The 27,573-nt window shown below is 38.1% G+C and overlaps 1 protein-coding gene across 3 annotated transcripts in view; it reads left to right on the forward strand.

Moving 5' to 3' along the window:
• Positions 1-27,232, forward strand: part of sh3tc2 (SH3 domain and tetratricopeptide repeats 2) — a 61,395-nt gene extending 34,163 nt beyond the window's left edge. For all 3 annotated transcript variants that reach the window (XM_002939108.5, XM_012959786.3, XM_012959785.3), the window contains exons 4-18: positions 431-558; positions 2,335-2,440; positions 3,417-3,560; positions 3,931-4,141; positions 5,645-5,721; positions 6,139-6,334; positions 10,004-10,137; positions 12,232-12,273; positions 15,635-17,338; positions 19,189-19,369; positions 20,057-20,207; positions 20,960-21,082; positions 21,346-21,496; positions 23,926-24,122; positions 26,289-27,232. In XM_002939108.5, the coding sequence (XP_002939154.3) occupies positions 431-558; positions 2,335-2,440; positions 3,417-3,560; positions 3,931-4,141; positions 5,645-5,721; positions 6,139-6,334; positions 10,004-10,137; positions 12,232-12,273; positions 15,635-17,338; positions 19,189-19,369; positions 20,057-20,207; positions 20,960-21,082; positions 21,346-21,496; positions 23,926-24,122; positions 26,289-26,477 (3,734 nt within the window). In that variant the 3' untranslated portion in view covers positions 26,478-27,232. The remainder of the gene's footprint in view (positions 1-430; positions 559-2,334; positions 2,441-3,416; positions 3,561-3,930; positions 4,142-5,644; positions 5,722-6,138; positions 6,335-10,003; positions 10,138-12,231; positions 12,274-15,634; positions 17,339-19,188; positions 19,370-20,056; positions 20,208-20,959; positions 21,083-21,345; positions 21,497-23,925; positions 24,123-26,288) is intronic.
• The last annotated feature ends 341 nt before the right edge of the window (positions 27,233-27,573 follow it).

Raw genomic sequence — 27,573 nt, forward strand, 5'->3', positions numbered from 1 at the left:
CCGTATTGTATGGAAAGATATGGATCAGCATATGTTCTTGTTACCACCCTTGCTGATCACATGATATAAATGTTTGGCAAAATCATAAAGCTAAATCAAATATTCTATTAGGAATAAGTGTAAATGGGTTGCATAAGTGTGATGTGTCTGTTATCAGATGTTATGTTGCACTTACATACAGACTGCAAGCTCTTTGCAGGATTCTCATGGCAATGTGTATATTAAGCTAATCACTTCTGATATGGGGACAAACCTGTTTCACTACAGTGCATGCCTGATAATTTGCAGGGAGAATATCAGCCTCTGACCCAAAAGCTTGAGGGGTTGGTGTATTGTTAGCTCTCCAGGTATTTGTCTGTTGGACTGTACACAGCTACCAAGTAAATGCGGCTTGTTTCCTCTCTTGCTTCTACCCTTCCTGTTTTGGCAGAAATCCTCTTGTCTTTCTCCATCCTGCAACGTTCGACCCAGGGTCCAAATGTCCATTTGCAGGAGGTGGCAAGGAAGACACTTTGGGCCCTGGAAAATGACAACAAGGATACATCTATGCTATTTAAGGTAGGAACCACTCCTGTGTTGCTTAGATCTGGCTTTTGTGTCATGTTTTATAAAGATTAAAGGCTAAAAGTTTATCTAGCAATTTAAAGAAAAATAATATATTTGGAGCTGAGACAGGACATTTTGCAAAGTATTGATATTGTAACTGGTTTTACCTGACCTTCTACAACATACATAGTGATTTTTTTGTGAAATAATAATTTTTATGTCTGCTGTGGAAACATGATATAAAATATCAGTCCTGGCTTGCTTATTGACAGATATTCTACAGTTAAAGGTAAATTACACTGTATCATTTTGTATGTTAATTCTGTATTGCCAGTGGGGTGAAACAGCTGCATTTAAAGGTCATCTTAAATCAGTAAGAAGCGATTAAGGGTGCATTGACTGCCACTGTTTTCTGCGAGTGAAACGTGCCTTGGAATACACCTCCCGTGCCCTGGTTATAACAGGAGACATTTCTCTTACAATTAAGTCACAACAATTTCTTCAGCAGGGCAGTCCGATTCATGCCGGGTAGCTGCTCGCAATTACCCGCTGTATATAATTAACAAGAGACTTACATTTGCTACATGCGGAAGTAAACATTGATTGCCTTGCACTGGTCATGAGGAACAGCTACACTTACTGGAAAATAAAATTAAAAGATCAATAGAGCATTTAGAAGTGTTTAAATCAATGCAAAAAGACTTATCCAAGGCAGCTTTTATGTGTCAAGTGAAATTTTCTTCTGTAAGCATTGTATTACTTTAGCTGGAACTGTGTGTAAAACATATGCAATTAAACAACTCTTGGGCAGCTAGTAGGCAAGCGACATAATACCAAGTAAATTGCCAGGCGTTTTCCTTCATTATGACCAATAAAATAGTATATTAAATATTGTGTATTAAAAGGTTCTGGGCAAAATGCCATAGTAACTGGCACAAGCCCATGCATGACCTGGCCACTGTGTAGTGTTTCTCTTTAATTAGAAAGCTCTGTGATGTGTAAATGGTTAATTATCATTAAATGATATTTTAGAATACACAGCATGAACTTAGCGCACCTTCCATTTTATCTGCCACAAACACATGTAGTAGCTTCCCCAGTGATGCTTTACTTAAGGCAGCTGCCCTAAAATTATAATTTGCTGATAACACTCTCATGCTTTTAAATTATCAGTGATTAGTGATTATTAGTGATTAGTGATGTCTGGAAAATTAATTAAACTGAGAAGAGTCTTGTCAGGTATGGGTCAGGTATGGGATCTCTTTTTGGGATCTAGGGGTTTCCAGATAAGGGGTCTTTCTGTATTTTGGATCTCAGTATCTTAGGTCTACTGAAAAACATTTAAACATTAAATACATCCAATCCAAAATGGCTCCATGCAGCTTAGTTAGGACAAAGTACAAGCTTTCTGGATATTGGATTTTTTGGTAGGCTATCCCATACCTGTACTGCAATTATTAATCCTGCAAAAACATACCTTGCTGTCTTTGTAAATAAGCCTTTGTATGTTAAGCCTTATTTATAAGTGCAAACACATGTGCAAATCATCATGCTTTTGTAAGTTAAAGAACATGCTACTTACTGTAGAGGAAATTATGCAATGTGGGTTATAAATATGGTGACATATATGTATGTATGTAAGTATGTTTGTATATTTTAATCTGTATAGTACTACTTTTGTACGTAGAAACACTTGGTACAGACTTGTTTACCTCTCTGCTTTCAGTAGAAAACAATAGCTGCCTGCTGCTGCTATCTAGTCACTTTTCCCGTTTGTCTCCATTCCAGGAGCTGTCTGCTCGACTGGTTTCTATCCAAGCGAACAAGGACCTTTTCCTTATTACTTTCAAAACCGTGGAAGAGATCTGGAAATTTACAACCTATCTGTCATTAGGTAACAGTGTCACACAGGTCTTGTGCTTCCAGCATCTTTCTGAGGCTTAATGAACAGATGGTGACAGTCTGGGAGAGTCCCCAAAGCACTGGATTGAGGGTGAAAAAAGAAGGGAAGCCCCAGGGTAGCATTCTAGTTCGTGCTTCTAGCAAATTCTCCATATGGCAAGTGGAAATGCTTTTGGCCAGTCTGCACAGAAAGCATTTTTCATGAGTATACATAGATATATTATTGGCCTCTCTCTCAATCTCTTGAGACTGCTTGCTAGCTAGTGCTGCAGAAACTATGCCACCCCCCACTACACCTTACCCTGTGCTAAGTTTGAACCAGAAAAGGTGGGGTAGTATCAGTAGTGTAGAGATTGTAAAGGTGTCCATACACAGACAGATTTAAATTGTGATTCATGCCCTTCATACAATTCTGCAGCTTATTTGTCCATGTATGGGGCCATCTGACGGGCCTACCCGATTAATATCTGGGATCTTGGATTGATTGATTTTCAGCCAAATATTGGTTGGGTAGTCCAATCGGAGGGCCCCATACATGGGTAGGTAAGCTGTTGAATCGGGCTGATGGGCCCAAACGGCATCTGCCCATGTATGGTCAACTTAACTCTCTACACTAGTTTCAAAACTAAATTTGACTCTTAAAATTACCAGAGCTTGATTTTTACCACCCCTAGTAAAGTGATGCTATATTGAGCACATTGGTTTAACAAAAGGATCTGTTTAGCTCACAGGCCATACAAGCAGATCACTGTAATGTGGTCATTTAATGCATAGACAAATAGTTCCATCCCATGGGATGATAAGAAAATTTGCCTGTGTGTGGCTGGCATGATAGATCACTGAAAAGTGAAGGAGCAACTGTTGATAAACCTACATTATATTATTGTGCTTCCCAAAAAGACTTTAGAGGAGTCCTGCACATTGATCTGCAATCCAAACTGTCATAGTAATTGGACCTTTTTCTTTAGGGTTTGTGGCTTGCAGCCTGGAACACCTCCTTTTTGATGAGAGTTACTGGCTAAACTCGGCTTTAGTGGAAGATACAGAAATCCATGTCTCTGTAAATCAGGATCAACTGGCGACACTTTATCTGGGCCTACTCTTACAAGAAGGTAGTAACACTACTTAGAAGAGGGGAAATCTGGGAGCCACTTCATACTATAGCTTGAAATAATCCAGTCTTCCTCTAAATGTTATGTTCAAAGTCCAAGTAGTCAGCAGTAACACTGCCTGCTCTCTGCCACTTGGAATTAATTGCATATTATATGGTCATGGAACTCCGCAGTGACTTATAATATCCCTATATTTTACAACAGGGGGTACAATATTCACTTTATATAAGTCACATTTGGACATGTGCAAAAAAAAAAAAAAAGACTTAGAAATCAAAGTTTTGGCTCTCTATTGGAGCATATAATGGTTTTTCTTTCTTAGAATGGCATTCTAAGACCTTAGAATCCACGTTTTATCTTTAATTTACAGGAAACTTCTATGCCAAATCAGTAATCAGTAGTGGAGGTGGTACTGAGTTGGATGATGGCAATTCAGAATTTCTAGAAGTCCATCTCAATGATGTGGTTCATATAAAGGATATTGGAGATGAATCAGCATGGGAAGGCCTGTCATTAACCAGCGGAGAAAGAGGTTTGTTGCCCATTGAAGCCGTGGAGCCACTGTCACATCCCTTCTACCAGTAAGCATTATTATTAATTTGCATTGTATAAAAAGTGCCAACATATTTCAAAATTCCTTTTCCATTATTTACATCAGACCTTTACCAGTGCAGCTTACAATTCTCTTTGTCAAAACTGCAAATGCATTGATAAATTTGGCAATTTAATAAAGGGGCAGTATAACTCCTTTTCAACATGATTTCAATGAATAGGGCTTGTGCTAAATATATTTTTTGTGCCTGTTACTGAAAAATAGAGCTTTTGTGGTATATCTTAACGCAGAAGGAAAGGCTATGTCACTTGGGGGTGCCAAAATGTTAGGCACCCCTAAGTGACTTTAATCGCTTACCTTGTACCCCAGGCTGGTGCCTCTGTAAACCGCAGCAGCCCGGGGTGCCTGTAGCGAGCGCTTCCTTCTTCCGTATTTCTTCAGCCGGCAAAATGCCTGGGCCAGCGCATGCACAGTAGAGTGAAAAGCCGACTTCTTTGTTAAAGTTCCGCTTTTCGCTCTACTGTGCATGCGCAAGCGTGAAGCAGAAAGAGGAAGCGCTCACTGCAGCTACCACGGGCCGGTGCGGTTTTCTCCAAATAGGGGCACCAGCTTGGGGTACAAGGTAAGCGATTTACATTTTAGCACCCCCAAGTGACTTAGCCTTTCCTTCTCCTTTAAACTCAACAGAGCAAACAATGAAACTGAAGATAGTCTATGTTTGGTCTTTGGAAGGTAAATAATCATATTCCCAGTACACAGCTAATACCCTTGTAAAATGGACTCTTGTTTACAAAACATTCACAACAAAGGGTGATGAGAGTGGGTTTTATACTTGTAGTCTAATGTTATACAATGCAAAGACCAAACACACAGTAGCTTCATTCTAACTGTTTGACCTGTTTAGCTAAAAGAATATCAAAAACTATAGATTGTCATGTTTAAAGCAATATGCAAAAGTAAGTTCAGCATAAGCATAACAAGGGGTACAGTATAAATATAGTATAAAATGTCCCTGGTTTTTAGGAAAATCTTAGTAACTGTGATCAAGTGTTACCTGTTTCAATAAGAAATCCTCAATTCCAGTTTTAATAAATCTTACTCCTGGAGTTTTAATTGCTTCAAAAAAATGCTGAGATAAGGGCTAATGCAGATAAACTGATTTCTGGCATTTTGGCCACTATGTTTATCTGCTGTTCAAAACAAATGCATCAGGCTGGCCATAGACTGCCCAGCTGAACTGATGTTTTCCTTCCTGTGCTCCTTCCTGTTGCAGGAATTCCCAATCTAGGTTCTTTCTGTTCAGTTCAGGATTTAACCTCTTTCCTTCTAGCTAAGTTGCTAGCTCACATCTCTAGAAATACTATAATCAGCGGTGCTGGGCACTCTGAAAAGAAAGTCCAAAGGTCTGGTCTATCTATCTGGGGTGGAATATGACTTGTTTACAACCTTGTTTACAAACAAGTTTGTTTATCTTGCACTCTTTATGTGAATTGTGTCTGCATCTCACATTCTGCATGTCATATTTTTTTAGATGGTTCTTGAAGACGTACCCAGTATCCTGTAACATCATGGAGCCCGACTGCTTGCTTGGAACTTCTCAACCAATTGGTTTGTTTTCTTTCTGTGTGGACACATTACGCACACTTAAAACACATACAAAATAAATTACTCAATCACTTTTATTATTGCTGCAGGACAGGGATCACTGTAGTCATATGGGTAAATGTAATAAAAGTTCAATACCGTTCTAGTACCTTTTTATTTATGCAAACATTTCTGCATATTAGTAAAACTAATTAGTAGAAACATGTACAATGGCTTATTGGATTTTATCATACAGTATTGGCCTTGCAGTTCTTCATGGCAACATCCATGTGAAAGAGTAAACCAATGCTATATATATATATTTATGTTGTGCCCATTGTGGCTTTTAGATTGTGGAACGGTAATCAAATAAATACAGCCATTTGATATAAAGTCATAATAAATACCTTTGTGCCCTAAACCAATAATTCTTTTTACCAGGAGAAGGCGTTTGTATTGCCACAGAAGACCACGTGGCCTCAGGATGGGATGAGCTCAGCTACTGCACTGGAGACACCATTGAAGTTGTAGGCTTTCTTATACCAGGACTGAAGTGGTTTGTGGGAAGATGCCCCTCAAATGGAGTAATGGGATTTGTCAGAACTAAACACGTGGACACAAGTTGTTTGAAAGCCTTGTAAGTTTCTTCACATGACAGTGTAACAGTCTGGGCAAATGTCCCTGCACATTACACTGCCCATATCAGCTCCCAGCAAGTGTAAATTACATCTCAGTTCCCTTGGGGCTAAAGCACATGTAGGCTGCACATGTCTTGTACTGAGAAGTAGTAATCTAAATGCACAGCATCACTGTATGTGAATTCTTAGTGATGATGCTGTTTCAAGGTAACAAACATAGGTCAGGGGTTACTTGTGGTGTCCAATTAAATGGGACATTGCCTTAATTGTGGATGGTGTGAGTGCCTTTGGTATGAAGTGAACATGGACCTCTTGGACATGGACATGTTTGCTTGTCCTGCTGCTCTTGACTTGCCCCCACTATCTGTTGCTACTAGAGAAATATCCTGGAGAATTTGCAAATATTTTTACTTTGTCAAACATACTATGCTCAGTCTTAAAAGCTTAATTCACTGGGAATTTCTTTAACCCAAGGATCCTGCTCTCATCGCCACTTGATGAGTAGAACCAAAGAGACACATCCCTATCGGCCTTTCCTTATGTACTACAAGTGCATGTGTTTACGCAAATCCCTAGTGGGGCTATACTAATATTTAGCTTCTTTTCCAAACCAGGAGAAAACTAACTTCTGTCAGTATGTTTTGTTGTGTTTGCCTTAGGGCCTACACAACACTATAGTTTGTAAAGATAGTATACTACCTGCACCCCATAAACATTTATTTTGCAAGTGACACTCTTATTTGTAATACAAATATGTGTAATTTCAGGGAAAAGGGTAGGCAGCGGCATATCAGTTATAAACTAAGCCAGTAGGTGTCACTATTGCTTTATTCTTGTTGAACAAACACAGTTCTAAAAGAAATATACAGTTGCCACTAAACTAAGGGATCACACTACAATCTGCTGGCAAAAATCTAGCATTTTGTGTAATGTTCTTTGTTTTTTAACTACATTTTTAGGGTATACTGGGGCTTAGCATAAAAGCCTGTACACAGGCAGCACTGGCTATCCCAAATAATTTTTAATGATGTTCCAGTTATATTTTGTAAGCTGGATTCCCATGGGTTAATTGAGCATATTAGTCAAATTAACACTGCAAAAACACTGGAATACCTGGGATATTCTGAGGAATCATCCGGGAAAGCAGCGCTCTATCAGACTGTGATTCATGTAGAGGATTTTTGTGGAAGGTCACATAATGCATCACTGACCCACATTAATTACTACATAAATGACATAACGAGTTACTACACAACTGGAGCAGGCAAACTGGTGCACAAGTGCATGTTATCATGAAAAGGAGTTCAGCATACCTATATCAAATACAGGGAACAGACTCATCCACAGCCAGTAGGAGTCATCTATAGCAGTGATCATTTGGTCAACAGCATGATGGTTTCAGCCAATACCAATACAGTGTAATTTTGTAACTGACAAGTCTGACTTTGATATCCAGTGATGAAGGATAGTATATATTATTGAGCGAATCTGTGGAAAATTTGCGAAATGCAGCTACCGTACTACTTTTTGACCTGCCTCCTGTTTGATGCGTCCACGACTTATTTGACGTGACTGTGACTTTTTTGCACGGCCACAACTTATTTGACATGACAGCACATTAATATTGCTTAATACAAAGTGTAGGGCCCCTTTCCTTCCTATATCAATCAATGTAATTGTATGTTTAATGTATATAAACTTCTAATGCAGACCACTGTGGACAATCTAGCTCTTTATATACACTTTAGTAATAATCATAATACAAGTACAATAAAATTGTTTTGTTCTATTTACATGCAGACAAGGTACTCCTCAGCTCCATTGCTGAATTTTACCAGAAGTCTTCCGTGGGGGACGGGTGAATTTTTTTAGCATTTAATTTTTTTCAGTATATAAAAGAACCCTTGGCTGCTCCCTGCACTGGCCTATGGGTGCCTATATTTAAATATGGATCTGACTTAGCCCCAATGCTTGATTTGTTTGCAGACAGAATGCAGGATTCTGGCATGCAATATCTTTTTTTATCTTTATTTATGTAGGGTTTTGCACAGCACTGTTCATTTCTACAGTATATTAATAGTGCCGACCAGGCAACAAACATTGCTATAAATACAGTTACAAAGATTAAGTGCCACATGTCTGTAAGAGGGGGACTTGTTCGGACCAGGTGAGAAAGGATAATGTTGACAAGCGAATAGGATTTTCCAGCCACTACATATTGGTCAGGGCAGCCATCCTTTTGTATCCACATACAGATGCCCTCTTGGTCTAGAGTGTCCAAGGAAATATTAGACCAGACACAGGCAACTTCAACATTTATTGGTGACTGTTACTGGTATTTACATCACAAACACTAGCATATTTTTTGGAAGAATCCACTTTGATCTTTGTAAAACTATAATACTTTTCCAAATATTCAACCGGGTGCTATTAATAACCAGTGCAAATTACTTCTATACAAACTGTGGCTTGTATCTTTACCTAAATACCTTGGCTATGTAGGCCATACAATAACATAGTATATGAAAATGTAATCATTATGCCTCCTTGATTATTTAAATAAATTGAGAACTTTAAAGGGATTATCTCAGTTTGCATCTAAAAGCATAAAGTAACCATGTGGATTTATGAGCTGTGGCGTGATGAAGGTAATGTTAAAAGCTTTATAAGACAGCCTTTACCATTCTTAATGAACAAGATATAGTGCTAGGAAAATAACTGATATTTATCAGTGAGAATACGTCAGTGCTAAGTTAAAATTGTGTATGCCAGAGAAAGCAGATTTTACTGATGTACAGTCTTTTGCATTCTTTAGGAACTAAAGCACTCACTAAAGGACCCTTTCCAATTACAGACTCACTAAAGTTTTGATGTAAACTTTAACTCTGTGCTGTGTTGAGGGTCATTAACAGTCACATCTGCAGCATGCAAAATGCAGTTTCTAGTCAACAAGTTCTTTTACCTAGTCAGTGGACAAAGAGGGACTTTGACAGAATTCACAAGCATAGAGGCATAGAGATAAGGAAAACTAATGCAAAGCAAATTATTCCTTTGAAAAAAAAAACCTTCAAAAAAGTGGTATGGAGGTGGAAGGTACATGGGCACAAATACAATTTAACACATTTGACTTCTTTGTTTTTCATTTTTGCAATGCTTGTTTCCCTAAAAAAAGAGATAGATGAACAAAAAAGAGAAACACATTGAATCATAATCTCTTGTAAAGCGTTATTACTCTTTTTGGTTGGTCCTTTACAAAAATAAACATAGAACATAATCAGTGTCTGTAGAGCTGAACTTCAAGTGATTGTAAACTGAATTTCACTATATATAAATGTTTTTACCATAGTTGTTGGGTTAATGGCAGATTAAGTTTTTTTACTGTCTGAATGATAATAATCTACATAGCAATGGCATGGTCAGGAAAAGTACCAATGTAGTCTGTGCAAAGATATTTTAGAGTGTTTGCTCTGTCTGCCATTAGTCACAATAGTCATGGGTTTGTCAACAAAATATGTAAACAAGGAAGTGGGGGGTGTTCTGTCCAACAATTTCAGTGTTGTTTACTTACCAAGCACACATGTAGACTTCATTGGTACAAATATAATTGTTAGCAATCCCCATTCTATGTGGCTAAAAGGTTTCATTAGCTTTGTCCTTTTTGTTCACAGGGATAAGGACTTGCTCTTTTTAAGTGAAGAGGAGAGATCACTTCTTAATGTCTTTGATGATGACACTCAGAAAGGCTGCATGGATCTACTTAACAGCCTCTGCCAGACAGATATCAGCTCAGTATACAGACTAGGTGTGTACTAATACATATCATACAGTCCACTTGCCCATAAACAGAGGCACATGTGTGTGTGGAATCAATAGGATACTAAATCTTTGGCCTTCCCATGTGCTGTTCATATAGGTATATAGAAACATTCACCTCATTTTGACCTAAACAGTATGTTGGTATTTAGCAACTGAAGCAGATTCATTCTTAAAGTTGCTCTGTGCAGCCCTAGACCTCCCAAATAAATACTTTGGGTCTAGACCAGTGCTGTCCAACTCAGCGACCCCCCCTCTGTGTGGCCCCCCACCTGTCTGGCTGCTTTGATAACTTACCTTTGTGTAAGATTTACATGGTATCAGTACTGGCCCCCTGCATGGTTAACACCTCAGATTCAGGCTGTAAACCCCCTGTATTGTTTAAAAATGTAATCCCCTGTGTTGTTAACACCTTTTAATCTCTGCATTGTTCACCCCCTGCATTGTTCACACCTTAGGCTTAGGCTGTAATCACCCACATTGTTCAACTGTTCACACCTCAGACAGACTGTAGGAGCAGTAGAAACCCAAAAATAAACCCTGCACACTATAAAAAGAACATATACTGAGGTGGTACTGCAATTAAAAAGTTTTTTAATATATAGTTATTGTGCAGACTGTAGGAGCAGTGGCAGCATTGTGTAACTGCAGACTGCCTGTGTGTGCCATACTCTGCCTGCCCTATGCTGCCTGTGTGTGCCATACACACAGGCAGGGTAGGGAAGGCAGAGTATGGCACACACAGGCAGGGGAGGGAAGGCAGAGTATGGCACACACAGGCAGGGTAGGGAAGGCAGAGTATGGCACACATAGGTAGGGTGGGGCAGGCAGAGTATGGCAGGTTTTTGCTGTACTACCACCATTAATATGGCTATGGTCATGTGATAACATGGGTGTGGTTTCAAGTGGGTGTGGTTTTAAAAAGGGGAGTGGTCAAAACTAGCTTCCATTATCGGCCCTCCACCACGGAGGTCGGAAAAATTCCGGCCCTCGGTGCCACAGAAGTTGGACAGCACTGGTCTAGACTATTCACAGCACAGTGTTTTATGTGCTGCTGTGCTGCCATTTGAAATTCTGGAGTATAACAACACTGGGCAAAATGTTTAGGGTGAAGACACACAGAGCTACTTAATAGCAGCTAATTGTCACAGCTAGTAAACGTCAGAAAATACCCTGCCATAGACAATACTGAGAATTGCCTCTGCTAAAACACACATAGAGACAATTATCAGTAAATGATCAGTACTGTCTATTTTTGTAACCCTGTCTTCACCCTTGGACATGTCTGAAGTTCAAAGGAGACCAAATATAATTCAGGGCCAGCAGGTATGACCACACTAATAGCATCCAAATGTAGAGAGAAAAGGAAACAAGATCTAACCTGTTAAAAGAGACCTAGAAATATATGTTCTTAGTTTGGAGTTTGTCCAAGGTGTCATCAGACTCTTGCCCTTTAAAGTTAATGTCACACACCTAATACCACCTACGCACACTGCAATTGACCTGTCATGTCAAAAACGGGGTTATATTTTTTCATTAAAAATGCTTTCACTTTATGGGGTTCTCTCTATTTAAAGGTAACAATCATTATAATAACAACATACAATAACAAATCAAATAAACTTTAGGCCAGTGGGAGTGCATTTATATCGCACAAATAAAAGAAAATTATAAAACCTGTTTGTGAAATGAATGTATTAAAGGGATTCTGTCGTGATTTTCATGGTGTACATTTTATTTCTAACTTACACAGTTTACATAGCAAAGAATTCTTAAACCAACAAATATATATTTTTTTAGTTGTAATATTGGTGTGAAGGGAAATGAAGAATATGGCTAGCCCTACATAAAAAAAAATATTTTTGCGGTATGTCATTGATGTACGTTAATGAAGGATTCTGCTGGAGAAGCTCTATTAACTGATTGCTTTAAATAATGCCTACAGTAAGGGTCAAGTTTTATAACATTTTTCCTTATACAAATAATAGTTTGGTGCTTCATTATTTACCCAATACATCGATTTGAACCTTGTTGTTCAAACCTGCAACATGGATTATATATAATAGTTGTTAATGTTTTGCAGATGGTATGGAACCTATGGGCATATATATGAAAACTTCCTCTGGTGAGTCTTATTATATCTAATTTTCATCAGCATTGAATTAACGTGATGTGTACTTACATTAGCACTGCTTTTATCCAGTGATGAACAAGATGAATCTCCCATAGTTCTCAAAGTATTACAGTTGCTCTAATATGTTTTAATTAGTAAAATGGTTTGTCACAATTGCAAAACAGCTGTGTAAGGGCAGGGATTCCTCATGAAGAATCATATTTCATTAATACCTCCTTCTCCAGACACAAATTTTAAAATATGTCTGTAGGCTGAGTGTGTTGCAACTGAATGAGCAAAGGAGAGCCAGTGAGGAAAGGTATGTTGGAAGCATAACTCCAAATAGTCCCTATTTTGTTGAGAAATGCCAGTCGTGGCCCAAACATGGTCTGCCTAGAGGGGCCCACCCAAAGTGGATAGGGTCAGGATGAATCAATTGCATATTATGATCAGTAGCATCGCCTGAAACATCTAAAATGGGGGTGAGTATGTAGAAAGAGCTACACAGTCTACTTTGCCTTTTGTATTTCATAAAACTGTTTCACTTGAATTTTTGGGAAATGTCTTGATTCTGTCAATATACGCCAAACCAGGCATTTTCTGAAATAAATGTATAACAGCTATTATGGTGGTTTTAAATTAAATTGAAAAATTTTAATAGTTGCTGTAGAAAGGCAAAATCCTGTAAAGCAAACCGCAAATAGTTTGCTTATCGACAATATGGCATCAGCTCCGGTCCTATTTCAGTGTTGTATGTCTGCCCATTTCCAGAGAACTAAACAGAACAAAAACTTGAAAAACCTGATTACATCTGTAGCCTTTAATTGCTATAGCCAAGCTCATATTTATAGTGAGAACTCTCTGTTCATGCCTATGAAGTTTTATTTTACTTTGATTTTCTGGATTCAAGCACTGCAGATGGCTCATTGGTGAATTCTTCTTGACTATTTCCTTGAAAAACTTACAAATACCACCTCAAGTGTTTTTCTTTTTATGTTTTTTTCCTATTCTGCAATGAAAAGGCCTCCAGTTTTAACTGAACAAAAGTTGATTGACTGCTCTTCTGAACACGATATTAAACACAGATGGCATTAAAATCATAACTGTAGGATAAAAAGAGGGAACATGTTCTTTTTAGATAATGGATCTGTGTTGGTTCGTGTTCATCCCTGTAGACAAAGAGAGATTGGTGGGTGGCTGAATTAGTCATTTCTCCTACCTAGGTAAAAAGGCTTTTATTAGTATAATGAATGGTTACAGTAGAAGGTACAACTTTTTTCCTTTTTTTCATCAGAAAATGTCTTAATTATATGATGGCCATTCTGTTTACCATTTTGTGTCTGTTCTGGAAAGTTGCAGATAGTGCTGCATAGAAAATGCTCAACTTCAAGGTGTCGCTAAACTTTTTATATTACCTTTGTTTGTGAAATTATTTATGAAAATCTTGACTTTAATCTTTAATTTTCTGTCTGGTTGTGTTTAGTCAGCTTGAAGATCCTGTCTAAACGTCAGCAAAGCATTCTTTAACCCCCAAATCATCTGCTGAATATTTAAATTATGGCACATTGCTAATTGTGGAGAGTTAATTATGGATATACATTTTAGCATTGTTTAGGTTTCTTGGACAATTTCAGGCAAAGCCTATTAGTGGGAGCATATTAGTGATGTATTGTGAAACTTGTGAAATTTCCAGCACACACCAGAGTGAAGGGAAACCTTATACTCAGGGCCGGAACTAGGGGTAGGCAGAAGAGGCAGCTGCCTAGGTCGCAGCAATTAGGGGGTGCTAGGCAGGAGCCTCTTCTGCCTACCCCTAGTCCTCCTTCTTTGTAATTGGCCCCCGCCGCTTGTCATTAGCGGTGGGGGAAATGACCCGTTGTGTCACACCCCTCCCCCCCCGGAACTGCGCATGCGCGGGGGAGAGGCAGGCAACGTGGCCCGCCCCTGCTTATACTTTATAGCAGTCTAGCAAGGGACAGTGGGGGTCAGTTATCAACACTGGGCAAATTTTCCCATGGGCAGTAAACTATGGCAACCAATCAAATTGTTGCATTCATTATTCTACCTGCAGCTGGCTGAAAAAAAAGCCAATCACTGATTGGTTGCTATGGGTTACTGCCCATGGGCAAATTTGCCCATTGTTGGTAAATGAGCCCCAATGTGTTTTAATAGCCAGAAGACAGAAATACAAGGGTAGCTTGAAAAAATGGATTAAAGAAGAGAAGAACAGGAAAGGTGAAAATGTAATGATTTTTGGGGAGCTGAGAGTGATAAAAGTAAGAAAACATGGGAGGGAGAGTAGGTTGGACTAAATAAAAAGAGGCATCAGCAAGAGATGCTAGAAAATGGTGGAAGCAAGCAGGTGGTCTAAAGCTAGTCATCAGTTACTTGATGCAATCATTACAGTTACTTGCATTTTTATATTGCCCCTTCATAACGAGCAGATAACCTCAACAGTGTTTTCAACAACATTCTAGTTTAAATGCTTTTTTCAACAGCCATTATACAGAAGCGAAAGAGATGAGTATTTTGGAAAAAGTATGACAAGCAAGGAGTAAATATAGCCCTCACCAGAATTGCTAACCTGACATAATAAGAAATTTACAAAAATAAGACTTCAGCAAAGCTTCAGGAAGGACCTTTAAAGGCAGCAGGGTAATGTAGGTGTCTGATCAAAACAGGAAATTACATTGAAAATATGTAGTCAAATTCTTGTTTGCCACACAAAGGTCACATCCAAAAGATCTGCAGATCTTCCATGGAGAGTGCCTCAAACAAAAGATCTGCATAATATTTAATTATCTCCCGTCTTTATTTTCTGCAGTGATTACTGGGAGCTGTAACCTAATCTGGAATTCGGTTTCTTGACGATATATGAGTAAACTATTCATATCTTACAGGGTACTCCTGGGAGAACAATGCTATTAATTTAATATGTCCTTGTTAGCTAACAAAGACCGATACAGATGTGATTAGTGAAAGATAAACACTCATGCATTTAATTTAGCTATATTTAGGGTCGTGTATTCTGCCTGCATCTAGTTTTCCGTATTTGTTATCCTAAATAGTTACAAAAAGTTCAATAGAAAGTCTTTTATTTTGCACTTTTTTTGTCTGGGTTTTCAGAAATATTTGGCAAAATGCATATGTATATAGTTTGTTTATACTTTCATTTAAGCCCCCCATTGTTTAATGAATTCCTCTAGGCAGGGAAGGTGGGCTTTTTAAAGTTAGTATTTACTCTGTCAGGGAAAATATCCATTTGCCTCCATAAAATGTAAAGCTCGTATATTTTTTTTTATTTCATCTTTAGTGATGATGAAAACATAATAAAAAATTAAACACACACTAATGATTTTTTTCTTTATTACAGTTATAAATGAGGATTTGGGTGAAATTCAGATAACTGACAACTGGGAGGAATGCGAAGCTGTAAGTGACTCATCCAAAGGCAGCACATCAGAGAAATCAAGTCCCGACTCTGACTGGAAAGGTGGAGTGGAGGGATTCCATATTCAAGCACAGGAAGACATAGATGATCCAAAGTTCTTTGTGGATTTAAACACTGGGGAGGTGGATGATTCTGAAGTCTTTGAACCTGTTTTAACATTCCTCAACAAAGAGGGTTACCAAGTCTACTTCCAGCCCTTATATGACTTGCCTATGTCATTTTTAAGCACCACATTTTATGGATTTTCTGAGGAAGAAGATTTGGTTTTCTACCTTGAAACATCTCGTAACTGGGCTAAAAAGAGTCAGATGACTTGGTCTCACATACGGTGTTGCTTTCTTCTGGGACGGATTTGTGCCAAAAGAATGAAGCTATCCCAGGCCAGGGTTTATTTTGAAGAAGCATTAAGTGCTACAAAGCAGGGATTTCTTGATTTACACCTGTTGACTGCTTTATATGCTAACCTCTCAGCTATTTACTTGAAGCAGAATATGAAACCTAAACAGGACCTGTTGGTAGAGAAGGCAGCAAGCCTCCTAGTGTGCTTGCCCCATCACAATTTTAGCTCAGAAATAGAGTTTGAGGTGTTAAAATACATTTTAAGAAAATCCATAGTCGTTAATAATGTCTCATTTGAAGCCAGGACTTGTTTTCTCATTTTCAGGCTGCTGCAGCAGCTGGGAAGATATGATGAAGCATTGCCATTTGTGGAACGACTGCAGTTTCTTCTCATTGCTCCATGTCCTCAGACAGTAAATCCCACATTAGGTGTGATGCCAATTTTAAGTTACTTCTATGACAAAAAATATCTTCCACATGTTGCTTTGGCATCATCCAAACTGTGCAAGACTGTGGGCATGAAAATAATGCCATCACCAATGTGGAGAGCTGGGATTGTTATACAAAATATTTCTAAGATCACAGAGGGGTCTTTAAACAAGAACTACATTCCTGCACAAGCTGCTCCTTACTTGAAACATGCACTTTCATGCTCCTATGAGAGTGGAGATGTGAAAGCTCAAAGAACATTATGCCTTATTTTATCTAAATTATACCTCCAATATAAACTCTTTTCTGGTGCTATTTCTTATTCCAAAAGGGCTGTTGAATTAGGCAGATGGACCAGTGATGAGGAGGCATTTGAATCTTCTGTCTTTTTGGGATGGATGTATGTACTGGATGGCCATTATGAACAAGCTTGTAAGATTCTGATGTTGCTGCTAGACTCAATGCAGGAAACAGACAGTACCACCCAGTGTGGCGTTGTCCATAACCTTCTTGCCAATGCCAAAAAGATGGATAATAATGTAATTGAATCATCAAGAGGGTATACCCAAGCTCTAAAAATGGCCACTGAAACAGGGAACAGACGAAACCAAGCAATCGTCATGGCTAATTTTGGGAGACTGGCTCTTTCTTGTCAAGCTGTGGTTATGGCAGAGAGATACTTTCTTCAGTCTGTCCATTTGTATATGGAAGTACAGGGCAGTGATGAGGCTGAACAGGAACTGGTACAGGTTTTGCATTGGCTAGGACAATTATTCATTCAACAAAGAATCCTTGAAAATGGCATACTATGCTATGAGCTGGCCTTGATGTTTGCCTTGAAGTCTAACAACCTTAAAAGTGAGTAATCCATATTACATATGTATATTACTCATTAAATGGGTTGTCCCTCCTTAAACTTTGTGATGTAGAGAGGCAATCTGCTATTGATCTTCATCTTTTATTTTTGGATTATTTTCCTTTTTTTTTGGCAGTGTCTCCAGTTTGGAGTTTCAGAAGCTGTCTGGTTGCTAGGGTCTTAATGATCTTAGCAATCAGGCAGTGGTTTGAAATAGAGAATCAAGGATTAATTGGGGAATGCTTGAATAGTATGAGTATGAGCAATAAAAAAACAACAATAGGCAGCAATAGATTTTTTGACTGTTGGGGGCTAGTTATCCCCATTTGAAAGCTGAAAGAGTCAGTAAATCTTTCAAAGCTATAAAAAAGTAGAAGTTACTAAGAGTTACTAAGAATTCGCCATCCTATATCATAACAATTATTAACTCGAAGCTGAACTACCCATTTAAATGCATCAAAAGCTAGTAAAAAGAAGCAAATATTTCACCCTATTCTTTTTTTTAAACCAATTATCTACTTGTTCAGCTTTACAGAGAACAGGCAAACAGATCCCTAGTATTCCAAACAATAGATCCCATGCCGACATCTCCAGTAGATCCATGTCCAGGATGAATGAAAACCTTCATAGACCTACATGCCTTTATCATTGTCCTAAGTTCTGTTTCTTGGAAAATATAAATAATTGTGAGTTATAAAAATACTCTTCTATATACAGTATCTTTATAAAATGCAGTTTTTCTCTTGGAGCTAATTAAAAAGAGAAAAATATACAACTTGCTGTAATTTTCTCTTTTCTCACTGAAATTTCAGTCCTAAAGGGCAATGCTGAATCTCACTCCATGAATCTGCTTCCCCATTGTCCCTATTTTATACGTCAGTACAAAGCTACTGCTCTGTCTGATCTGCCGAGATAAACATTGGCTGCCAACAGGCATACTGAAAGGGAAAACCACAAAATACCAGTTAAATTGTTTTAATGTAAAAGAAAAAATGTATTGTTTTGCCTGACATAATTCTCAGTTAATGATATATAAGGTGTCAACAGTTTACACAGATTCTAGCCATATAAGCAGTACAAAAATAAAAAAATACCTGCCTGCTATAGCTTACAGTCCCTTATTTCCTTTATTTCTTGTATGCCCATATTTGCTTCTCATAAAACCTTTTACTAGATTTGGATAGTAATACAACAATTGGTTTGGATGAATAGCACTGTGGTTTTTTATTTTATCTTCATCTTCAGTAACATCAGCATGATTATTTATTAGCCCCAGGCAATGTGGCTATGAGGCATATAAATGGCATTTTACCCTATTTACTAACATTATTTTACTATTAAGGGTGGCTCCTGATGCTGAGCAGGTTTTTACTTGATAGCTTCTCACATTAAAAACATTTAGCAAAGCACCAACCTTGTTCATCAGATCAAAACAAGAACAAGGCGGCTTTTGGTCCAGTCCATTATTAACAGAGACAGTGATACCTTGTTTTGTTTCCCATATAAGCTAAGACATTTTTGGCGTGAATCAGGTCAGTATTCATAATAATGACTAGATGAGCTAGCAGGGAGCAGATACATGAGGGATAAATTGCAATAAAGACCTAGGACCTAAATCCAAAAATCCTGCTTATAGGACTTTTTTAAGATTTGTTTCTTGAAAATGACCTGTAGCAACCACTGGTGTTGCTAGTATAAAACATGTATTCCACTGCTAATATTTGCTGCACCATTATTGCATTATTGCAAGGGCAGTTCCAGCAGCAGGCAGTGGATCAGAAACTGGTTATAAATGCATTACCTTGTATACCCAGCTGCTGCTCAATGAACTCATGAAATGTTTGCTATGCAGGCCAGCTGAGTATCACTGAGGAATTGTGCAATTTCTACAGCATAGTGTGCCCTGTCACTGCAACCCATATCATATACTGTGAACACTGGATCTACCTAGTGCAGCTACTGAAGGACAAGAAAAAGGAAGGAGAATTGCTAAGCACCCTAAGCCAGTTATACCAGACCCTGAATACTGCCAAGTAAGTGCAATTAAAGTAAACATTTAACCAGCACTGTCTGTTTAGTGGCATTCCTGCAGTCATTACCTAATGTCATCCTTCTCTGAATACTAACTTCCAAGCAAACCAACCCAATCTGGCTCCTGTGACACCTTGGAGCTATGTTGTACATGTTTTCAGCACAAGATGGTGATTTAGAGTCTGACACACATACATATATACAGTACAGTATATACAGTGTTGCAGGTTTCACTGGTGTGTCTTGTGTACATAGCAGTCCCAGGAAACCTTTTAATTCCAGAGGGAAAAGCATACGACATTGTGTGCCAGATGCTTCAGTTAGGTCTGATCTACTAGTACATTATACAGAAGAAGGCATTGGGGGTTCTCTATATCTTGACATTTTTCAGAGAAGCATCATTGTCTACAATGGAAAAAGTTTGTGTCTTAAAACTTCATCAGTAGAACCTATAATTAAACAGTATTTTAACAGCTATAGTAGCAACCCCTTAAATTTCATGAAATCATTTGCACATTGCCAAAGCCATGAAAACATGCAGTATTTGTAAATAGAGAAATCCATATTCTTACTGCTTTTGCAGCAAACAAGTATTTTGCTTTGATGGTTTTATTGTCATGTTATGGTGTTCAAATTTCGGTCATTTGTAAGGTTTCTTTAATGTATTAAAATAGATCTCTATGTTACAGGTCTTTTCGGAAAGCCCTGGATTACACCAAGCAAAGTTTACGGATTTCCATTGATCTGGGTCAGCGTGACCAAGCTGCTGAGAGCTGGCTTCAAGCAGGAAGATTGTACTATCTGTTGGGAGAGCAAGAACTAGTGGAGATTTATTTGCATGTTAGTACTGGAACAGATCTGCTACTGTAAATGTACTGGAAGCCAAAGAGACAAGCCAAAGCAACAAGTCGACTGCCCTTTAGATGGGTTACCTTTTAATGATAGGGCCCTGGAGATGCTCAAAATGGGTACAGTAATAGTCAGTCTTTGCACCAGGTCTTGTAAACCATAGCAACAATTCAGAAGGTAGTATTTATTGGTCAAGTCAGAAATGTGGATCAGAAATAAGCAGTGAGAGGGCTGGTACATAGCAAAGCCAAGTTGCTCCTTAAGTAGCATTAAATGTGTCAGCCTTGCCTAGAGCCGAGAACCTTTATCCAACCCCTGAAATTAGGTGTATCAATTTTTGTAAGCCCCATTATTGTTATTGATATGGTTTATCTGCCATCCAAGCACAGTGGTCAGTGCTATTGCCACGTTACAATTCCCAGGATACCTTGATAACTGTTCGTAATTGGAGATAATGGGTAGAACTGGCAATGCCAAAGCAAATGTGTTAGTCATATAACCAAATATATATAAATATAAACACATATATATATATATATATATACATACATACATACATATCTATATATAACAAGATGATGGAACAAACAAGCTTTTCTGTTAGGAATAGTCCTATCTAGCTGAATTCCTAGTCACAATTGCTTTATTGGCAGAGAAATAAAGAATGGTACTATGTGCTTTTCATTATTTAGGCCTGAGGAGTGTTTTAGCCAGTGCCAGTAATAATGTTCTTTTCCACACAGGCTGCTATACAGGCATCCCAGAATGCACAGGACATTACCACTACACAGAGGTTGTATGAAGCAGCTGGAGATGTGTTCTTTCATGGAGTTCAGAGGAGAGAAAGAGCAATGTATTTTTATAAGGTAAAAAAGATGTTCATTTACTGTTGCATGCTCTTAACTCAGACCCTTTTATATACATTGCATGTAAATCAATGTCTAAAATGGCAAATGCTATATTCAAAATCAGTATTGCAGTTGCAAATAGTCAGTATTTGGTTTATGGGCAGAGCTCTATATGGGTATTATTTCCTGTACACATTTCACTTGCTGTGCTGTGCAGTCACTCCAAAACTAACCCTTAGTAAAGCTATAAAAATAAACGATTTCTTTCCTTTTTATTTCAGGAAGGTGCTCTCCCATTAGCAAAGAAAGTCCAGGACCTTGAAGCACAACTTCGTCTTTATCACAAGCTCACACAACTACTTGTAAGCCAAGGCTACTACAAGAAGTCAGTGGAATATGCCACTTTGGCAGTCCGGCTCAGTGCCAGTATTGGTGAGTATAAATTATAGTGTTGATTCTTGCACAAGTACATGTTTATAAAGCAGCCACCCAGCCTTGGGATCAATGTGGAAAAATTAATTCCATTCACAAAATTGCATGTCACGTTTGAACTCACCATTATGAAATTACAAAAGCCAGTGTGGTTGCTCAATAGGTGTACTTAAATAATATTGTATGGTTGTGACTGGAGCATATTGTAATGTGTTTTACTGCATTTACCAACTACACAGAAATATATATATATATATCACATATGCATGCAGAATAGACCGGGTGTGCTGTTCTTTTTAAATGCTATAGCTCTGGCACTCAGGTTGTATGTATGTGCTGTATATGATGTGCACATTTCTAGGATGCACACTGGGCCTGCCGAAGATCTTTTGTGGGGGAGGAGGGGGGATTACCAGTCCGAACAAGGTACACTACTTATTGCAGCCAATATGGATCTTGCAGGAGCATTGGCAGTTGAAGTTGATCCCATATTTAGCATCAACTGCATATGCTCCTGCAATAGAACTGACAGACGCAGATCCATAATGGAAAAAGATGGTGCCTGTGAACTCCACTGTGCATGGCAGGTTCACAGATAGGCTTTTCAATATAACAGACCATGCAGGAAGAGAACTTAGGGGGGCGATAAAGGTCACTGGAGGGGGATGAGGCTTGGGAAAGGGTTACGTTTTCCTTTAAACTTCAATATTAGAAAAATGTTCAAAAATAAAAATGAGAAAGCAACCAAAATATAGGATTTATTTCTGGTGTATTATGTGAAAACAGTTTTGATGAACAACAACTTTAAGACCTGTGTGGTCTATTGCCTGTTTTGCTTTATATTACCTGCACCCTGAAACTATATATATTTGCAGTTGAAAGGTTAATAATATTGCTCACTTGGGGGTGGCTAACAAATTGGCTTCCACCAGTGGTTTAACTTTGTCATTTAAAGAACTATACCAAATGTAGTTTAATAGTAAACCAATATATGGCTGCCTTTTTGTTGGCAAACCACAGATGTGCAAAGTAGTTTTTTTTTCTAAATTATTGTTAAGGTATTTTCTTTGCCTTTTTTTCTTTTAAAATAAATGACATTACATTATAATTAAATGTAGGGGTCATCCAACTAAAAACATGTGTTTTCTGCCTAATGACAAAATATGTAATTCTAAGCACCTTTCTAATATACATCAATGTAAACAATGTAATATATAAATGTAATTGCAGCTGAAAGTCATATTTGTTTACCCGTTTCTGTTTTCTGTGTCTGACTCTTTAAACAACGTTACAGGAGTCAGTTCTCTTTGAGTTCTTATAATCAGCCAACCACAATCAGCAACATTGTTTTAAGAGCAGGCGTTCTGAGAATGCACACAGTCAGGCAGATGCTGCTTTTAATAGCAATTACATTTACATTTCATCATTTCAGAATCACTTAAAGTGTTTCATTAATGTTTATTGGGAAGTTGTTTAGAATGCCATTTTCCTTCACTATGCAAAAGACAGTTTTTTTTAGGGGGAAGGCCCATTTTAACCACTTTGCTGTCATTTTTATGTTGCCATGTGTTTTTTATTTCCCTGAATTGATTTGTTGGATAATTGTTTTGTTTGTGTGCACTGATCCTGTAAAATATTTCTCTGCAAGTGTTCCTTCAGTACATTATGCACTAGAATAACATGATATGCATATGGAACATTTGCAAAGGAATATGTTTACTACAAAATACATGCCATTTATTAAAAAAAACTGCAATCAAAGACCTGCTTTATTTTACATTGAATGCTCGTCTGTCTTTAAGTTTACTTTAAGCGGTATACTATAGAATCACCTATTCTTAGCAGCTTTTAAATTGGTCTTCATTTTTTTTTATTTTTTATAGTTTCTGAATTATTTCTCCCACTTCTAAGCTCTTAAATGGCAGCCAAAAGTTAAAGGTGAATTACCCCATTGAGGAACAGCCTCAGTGTAGGTAACCTGTGCCAAGTCTTTAATGGACTTACCCCTTGTGGTACCTTCAGTTGGTTAATATTGTTAAAGAATTGTTGACAGCCCTGTATCTATGCAGTTCATCTGAATTATTCACGGACACCCACTGACACCATTATTATTTCTATACTGTGGAATAATATATACTTTATGTGTCACATGTTAAGGGAATAAGCAGATAATTCCAGTTAAGTAAGACAAGCTTAGTTTCTGTGTGGGTTTTTGAAATTTTTTATGCATCTGTCTTAGCCAAGTTTATGGATTTCACATAAGTATGGCAAAAATGTAACAATACAATGCTGCTGTTAGTACAGTATGTGTGGAATTTTTATCTATTGTTTAAGCCAAGCTCTTTTGCACTGCTGTTTTTGGTATTGGTTTATAATAATAAAGGAATTCCTCTCCTTACTGATGTGTCACTGTTTATGTTCCCTTGCAGAGAATCCGCTAGATGAGCTGGTTGCTTTCCATCGCTTGGCCGGAGTATACTATTCCCAAAGGATTTATGAGATTGCTGAGTACTGTTACCTCAAAGCCCTGTCATTATGCCCTTCTCCTATGCAGCATGATACAGAGACTGGCTATTACCTTAAGATTTACTGGCGGCTGGGCAATATTGCTCTGCTTAAAAGAAAGGTAAGTCTTTTTCTCTGCGGGAGTTCTATTTTTATGATGTGCCAAATTCTAGTGGGTTTTTTTTATTGCATAAGCCTAATTAAGCCTGTCATCAAGACTGTGCCAGTACTGAACAATTTCTGGAAAATGCAGTTAGTGAACCCGGAGAAAAAGCTCAAATTCAAAAACAACTGTGTTGCCCTAAAAGATTTCTTTGATTTGTCAGGGAACCAGCTGTTCAATGTGGTGGAATCGTCTTGCAAGAAAAAGTATCACTGATGCACCAAGTGCAAAAAGCACAACACAGACAAAAGGGTGATGGATGGGTATCTGCCATGTTTTTTTAACTTTGTGCCCCAGCCCCTGCTCCTTAAAAAATTGCCACGTCTCTGCACTCTGAAATGAAACAAAGAGATTTTTCTCCCCCCCCCCCGCCATGAATACAGTGCTGACAGTATTTGCCAGAGCTGTATTCATGAGCTGTAGGCAGGGAAAGTCAGGTGCTTGTGGGTGCAGGTATCAAGGGAGCCCTGTCTTTACTACCTGCCCTATGCACCTTGTGCTTGATTTCCAGTCCAGCACTAGGTGCAGTGCACATCCAGATCCTGGATACAAGGCTCTTGTACTTGCATCCAGGGAAAAAGTAAATGAGCTGTATTATGTTTAAAAGTTAGAGTAAAGGTGGCCGTACACAGTAAGATTTTGCAAGGCTGCCAAGCAAGCAGATCTTCTCCTGACATCCCCACCTACAGGCGGGCTATATCAGGCTAATTTGGTTGTTTGGCCCTGGGGCAAACAATCAAACTAGAATGGCGTGTATGGGCAACGGAAAAAATCAAACCTGCCTGATTTCAGGCCAGATGTCGGTCAACAGGCCCGTCGGTGTTGCCCATATACGGGCAGATAAGCTGCCAAATCGGTCTGAAGGACTGATATCGGCAGCTAGAATCGGCTTGTATATGGCCACCTTTAAGAACTGATGCCACAGATCATAGACATGCAAATCAGTAGTGGATGTTTAATAAATCTGGTTACAAAATAGTCTTTGCTGATTTTTTTCTTTTTGTTGTTAATACAGTTAAAATTATATTTGAGTTCCTCAACCTAAGATTTTTTTCCAACTGCTGACAACTTGCTGTGAATCATATTTCATCTGCTATTAATGGCTGGTTCAAACATGAAAAAAATGTTAGGATTGTTGTGAAGGGATACAAATAGGCCATTAATATCTCAACAAATCATAATACCTGTAATGTGTTAAAAATATTTTTTAAATATCCACTACACACTTTGGATGCACTTTTGTATCAATGACAATACCTCTTTAAAAGAACAATTACATCTATACAGATAGAGCCATATAACCCAACACGTAGATAGATCTTGTTGGATCTCTTCCATGCATAACATTGTAGAACCACTTATAGGATGTCATTGGCAAGGTGTGAATGATGTGAACTAAAAGGATCCAAAACTCTTAGGTAGAAAGACCTGTACAGTATTTTTCTATCTGCTTCCAGGAAGGCATAACTCTAATATTTAAAATAACAGTTTTTTATTACCTATATATTTACTCAGTAATTTCATGCAGACTTGTTGCTAGCAAGAGGACCTATAATAAGTAAAGACTGTGCTTTAAAATAAGGGCTTTTATGGATCTTTTTAGCCAACCTAGGTTATCATTTTGCATATTTGTACTTCCAGCAACCTCAGTTTATAATGGGCAAAAGCTTGCTCGCAGGGACACACACACATTTTAAAATACACATGGCCTACATGTTATTGATGATGCCCAAGATGTGTACTAGAGCTACATGAGGCTCCTCCATGTTCCACTGAGCGCCAGTAGCAGTGGGACCCAGTAGTAGTAATGCTCTGAAATGTTTGTACACATGTGCCATTAATTTACATTCTATTTATCTATCTATCATCTACAGTATCTCTTTCAATATGTATATGTTGGATCTGTTATGCTGTGGTTGATTGCAGTTCCTGCATTATCAGTAATCTTGGTTTATCATTACAAAGTCCCAGCACTATACAGAATAGAAAAGGCCGAGCTTAGACAAGATTCTGGGCTTCATTTAATAGAGCTAATCTGAGACTTGTTTGTTGAGCTTTGGGTGTCTGACTCTCATAAATTTATTCATTTATTGTTTGTACTCACGTCTTTTGATCTGTTTTTAGGATGCAGGGGATGCTGCTACATACTTCCACCTTGCCCTGGCAGCTGCTATTGGCATTGAGAATGAAGAGTTTCAGCTGGTGCTAAGTAACAAACTTATGGACATATATGGAAAATTTCTACTGGATGAGGAGCAGGCTGACATTTTCAGGAAGCTCATTGTTCAGCTTAGTCATATTAGTCACTGTTAGTCCATCTCAATGTGCACAAATCAGGCAGGTTCTGGCCATGGACAGAGCATTATATACTTCCCAGAGAGTTACAGACCAAGGTTGTTTGAGGCACAAATAATATAACCTCCTACAGTAAAGACCTTTGCACTTGCCAATATGAGCCAGTGAATAAGCATTGCACCTGTGTATGGTTGCCTGTTGTGCTATCTTTTTAGGATGTACAGAACTTTGCACTGATTGTAGCATCTTCATTTTTTTTTAACTGAAGGGAAATGTTCTGCACCATGGCTTCATATTTTTATGTAAATCTAAACATAGAAACATAGAATTCGACAGCAGAGAAGAATCAGTCATCCATTTAATAAAAATAAGAATCTCTTAGGACATGCCCCAAACAATCCTTAGCAACGCCAGGCCTACAGTATATTTGTATTCAGGGCTCATATACTAGCATAAACTATTCAGTAACCTGAAGCAGCCAATCATAAGGCTAGTTTCATTATTCTTTGGAAGTTGACTGACCTACACTAACTGCTTGGTTGCTGTATGTTACTGCATTGGTGTAGATTTGGCCACTGTTCGTTAATGAGCCATTTCAGCCAATATGCCACTGATTCATTCCTTAAAGGGGACCTGTAACCCTAAGAAATAATTCCAAATGTATTTCTATAATTTTAATTGCACAAAACTAAACTTACACTTACACTGTATAAATAATAAAAATCTTGTTTTAAGTCTTGGCATTACACAATCACAACAAGCAGGCAGGCGCCATTTTGTGGACGCTGCTATTAAGGGAAGCTTTGCATCATGCCAAAATCTTGTTTATGTAATAGAATGGAGGACCAGATGCCCTTACTCATATACCGGTAATACAATTAGATGGTGAGGAGGGAGGAGGAAAGTGAGGAGTGCAGTGGAAGTGCTGAATGGAAAGTTAAAGTTATTGTCTGCCCTTCCTCTATGCCTAAGGCATAGAGGCGGGGCAGGCAATATATGATTGACAGCTGGGATTTTTAAATGCCTTTGTAATGGGTATGGATGTGTTAATGAAAAAGGAATTTGTTTTTCATGTTTAATTTAAAAATACTTTTATTACAGCTCCAGCTGTTTA

The sequence above is a fragment of the Xenopus tropicalis genome, chromosome 3 (genome assembly GCF_000004195.4).
Source record: "Xenopus tropicalis strain Nigerian chromosome 3, UCB_Xtro_10.0, whole genome shotgun sequence".
NCBI classification, from domain to species: domain Eukaryota; kingdom Metazoa; phylum Chordata; class Amphibia; order Anura; family Pipidae; genus Xenopus; species Xenopus tropicalis.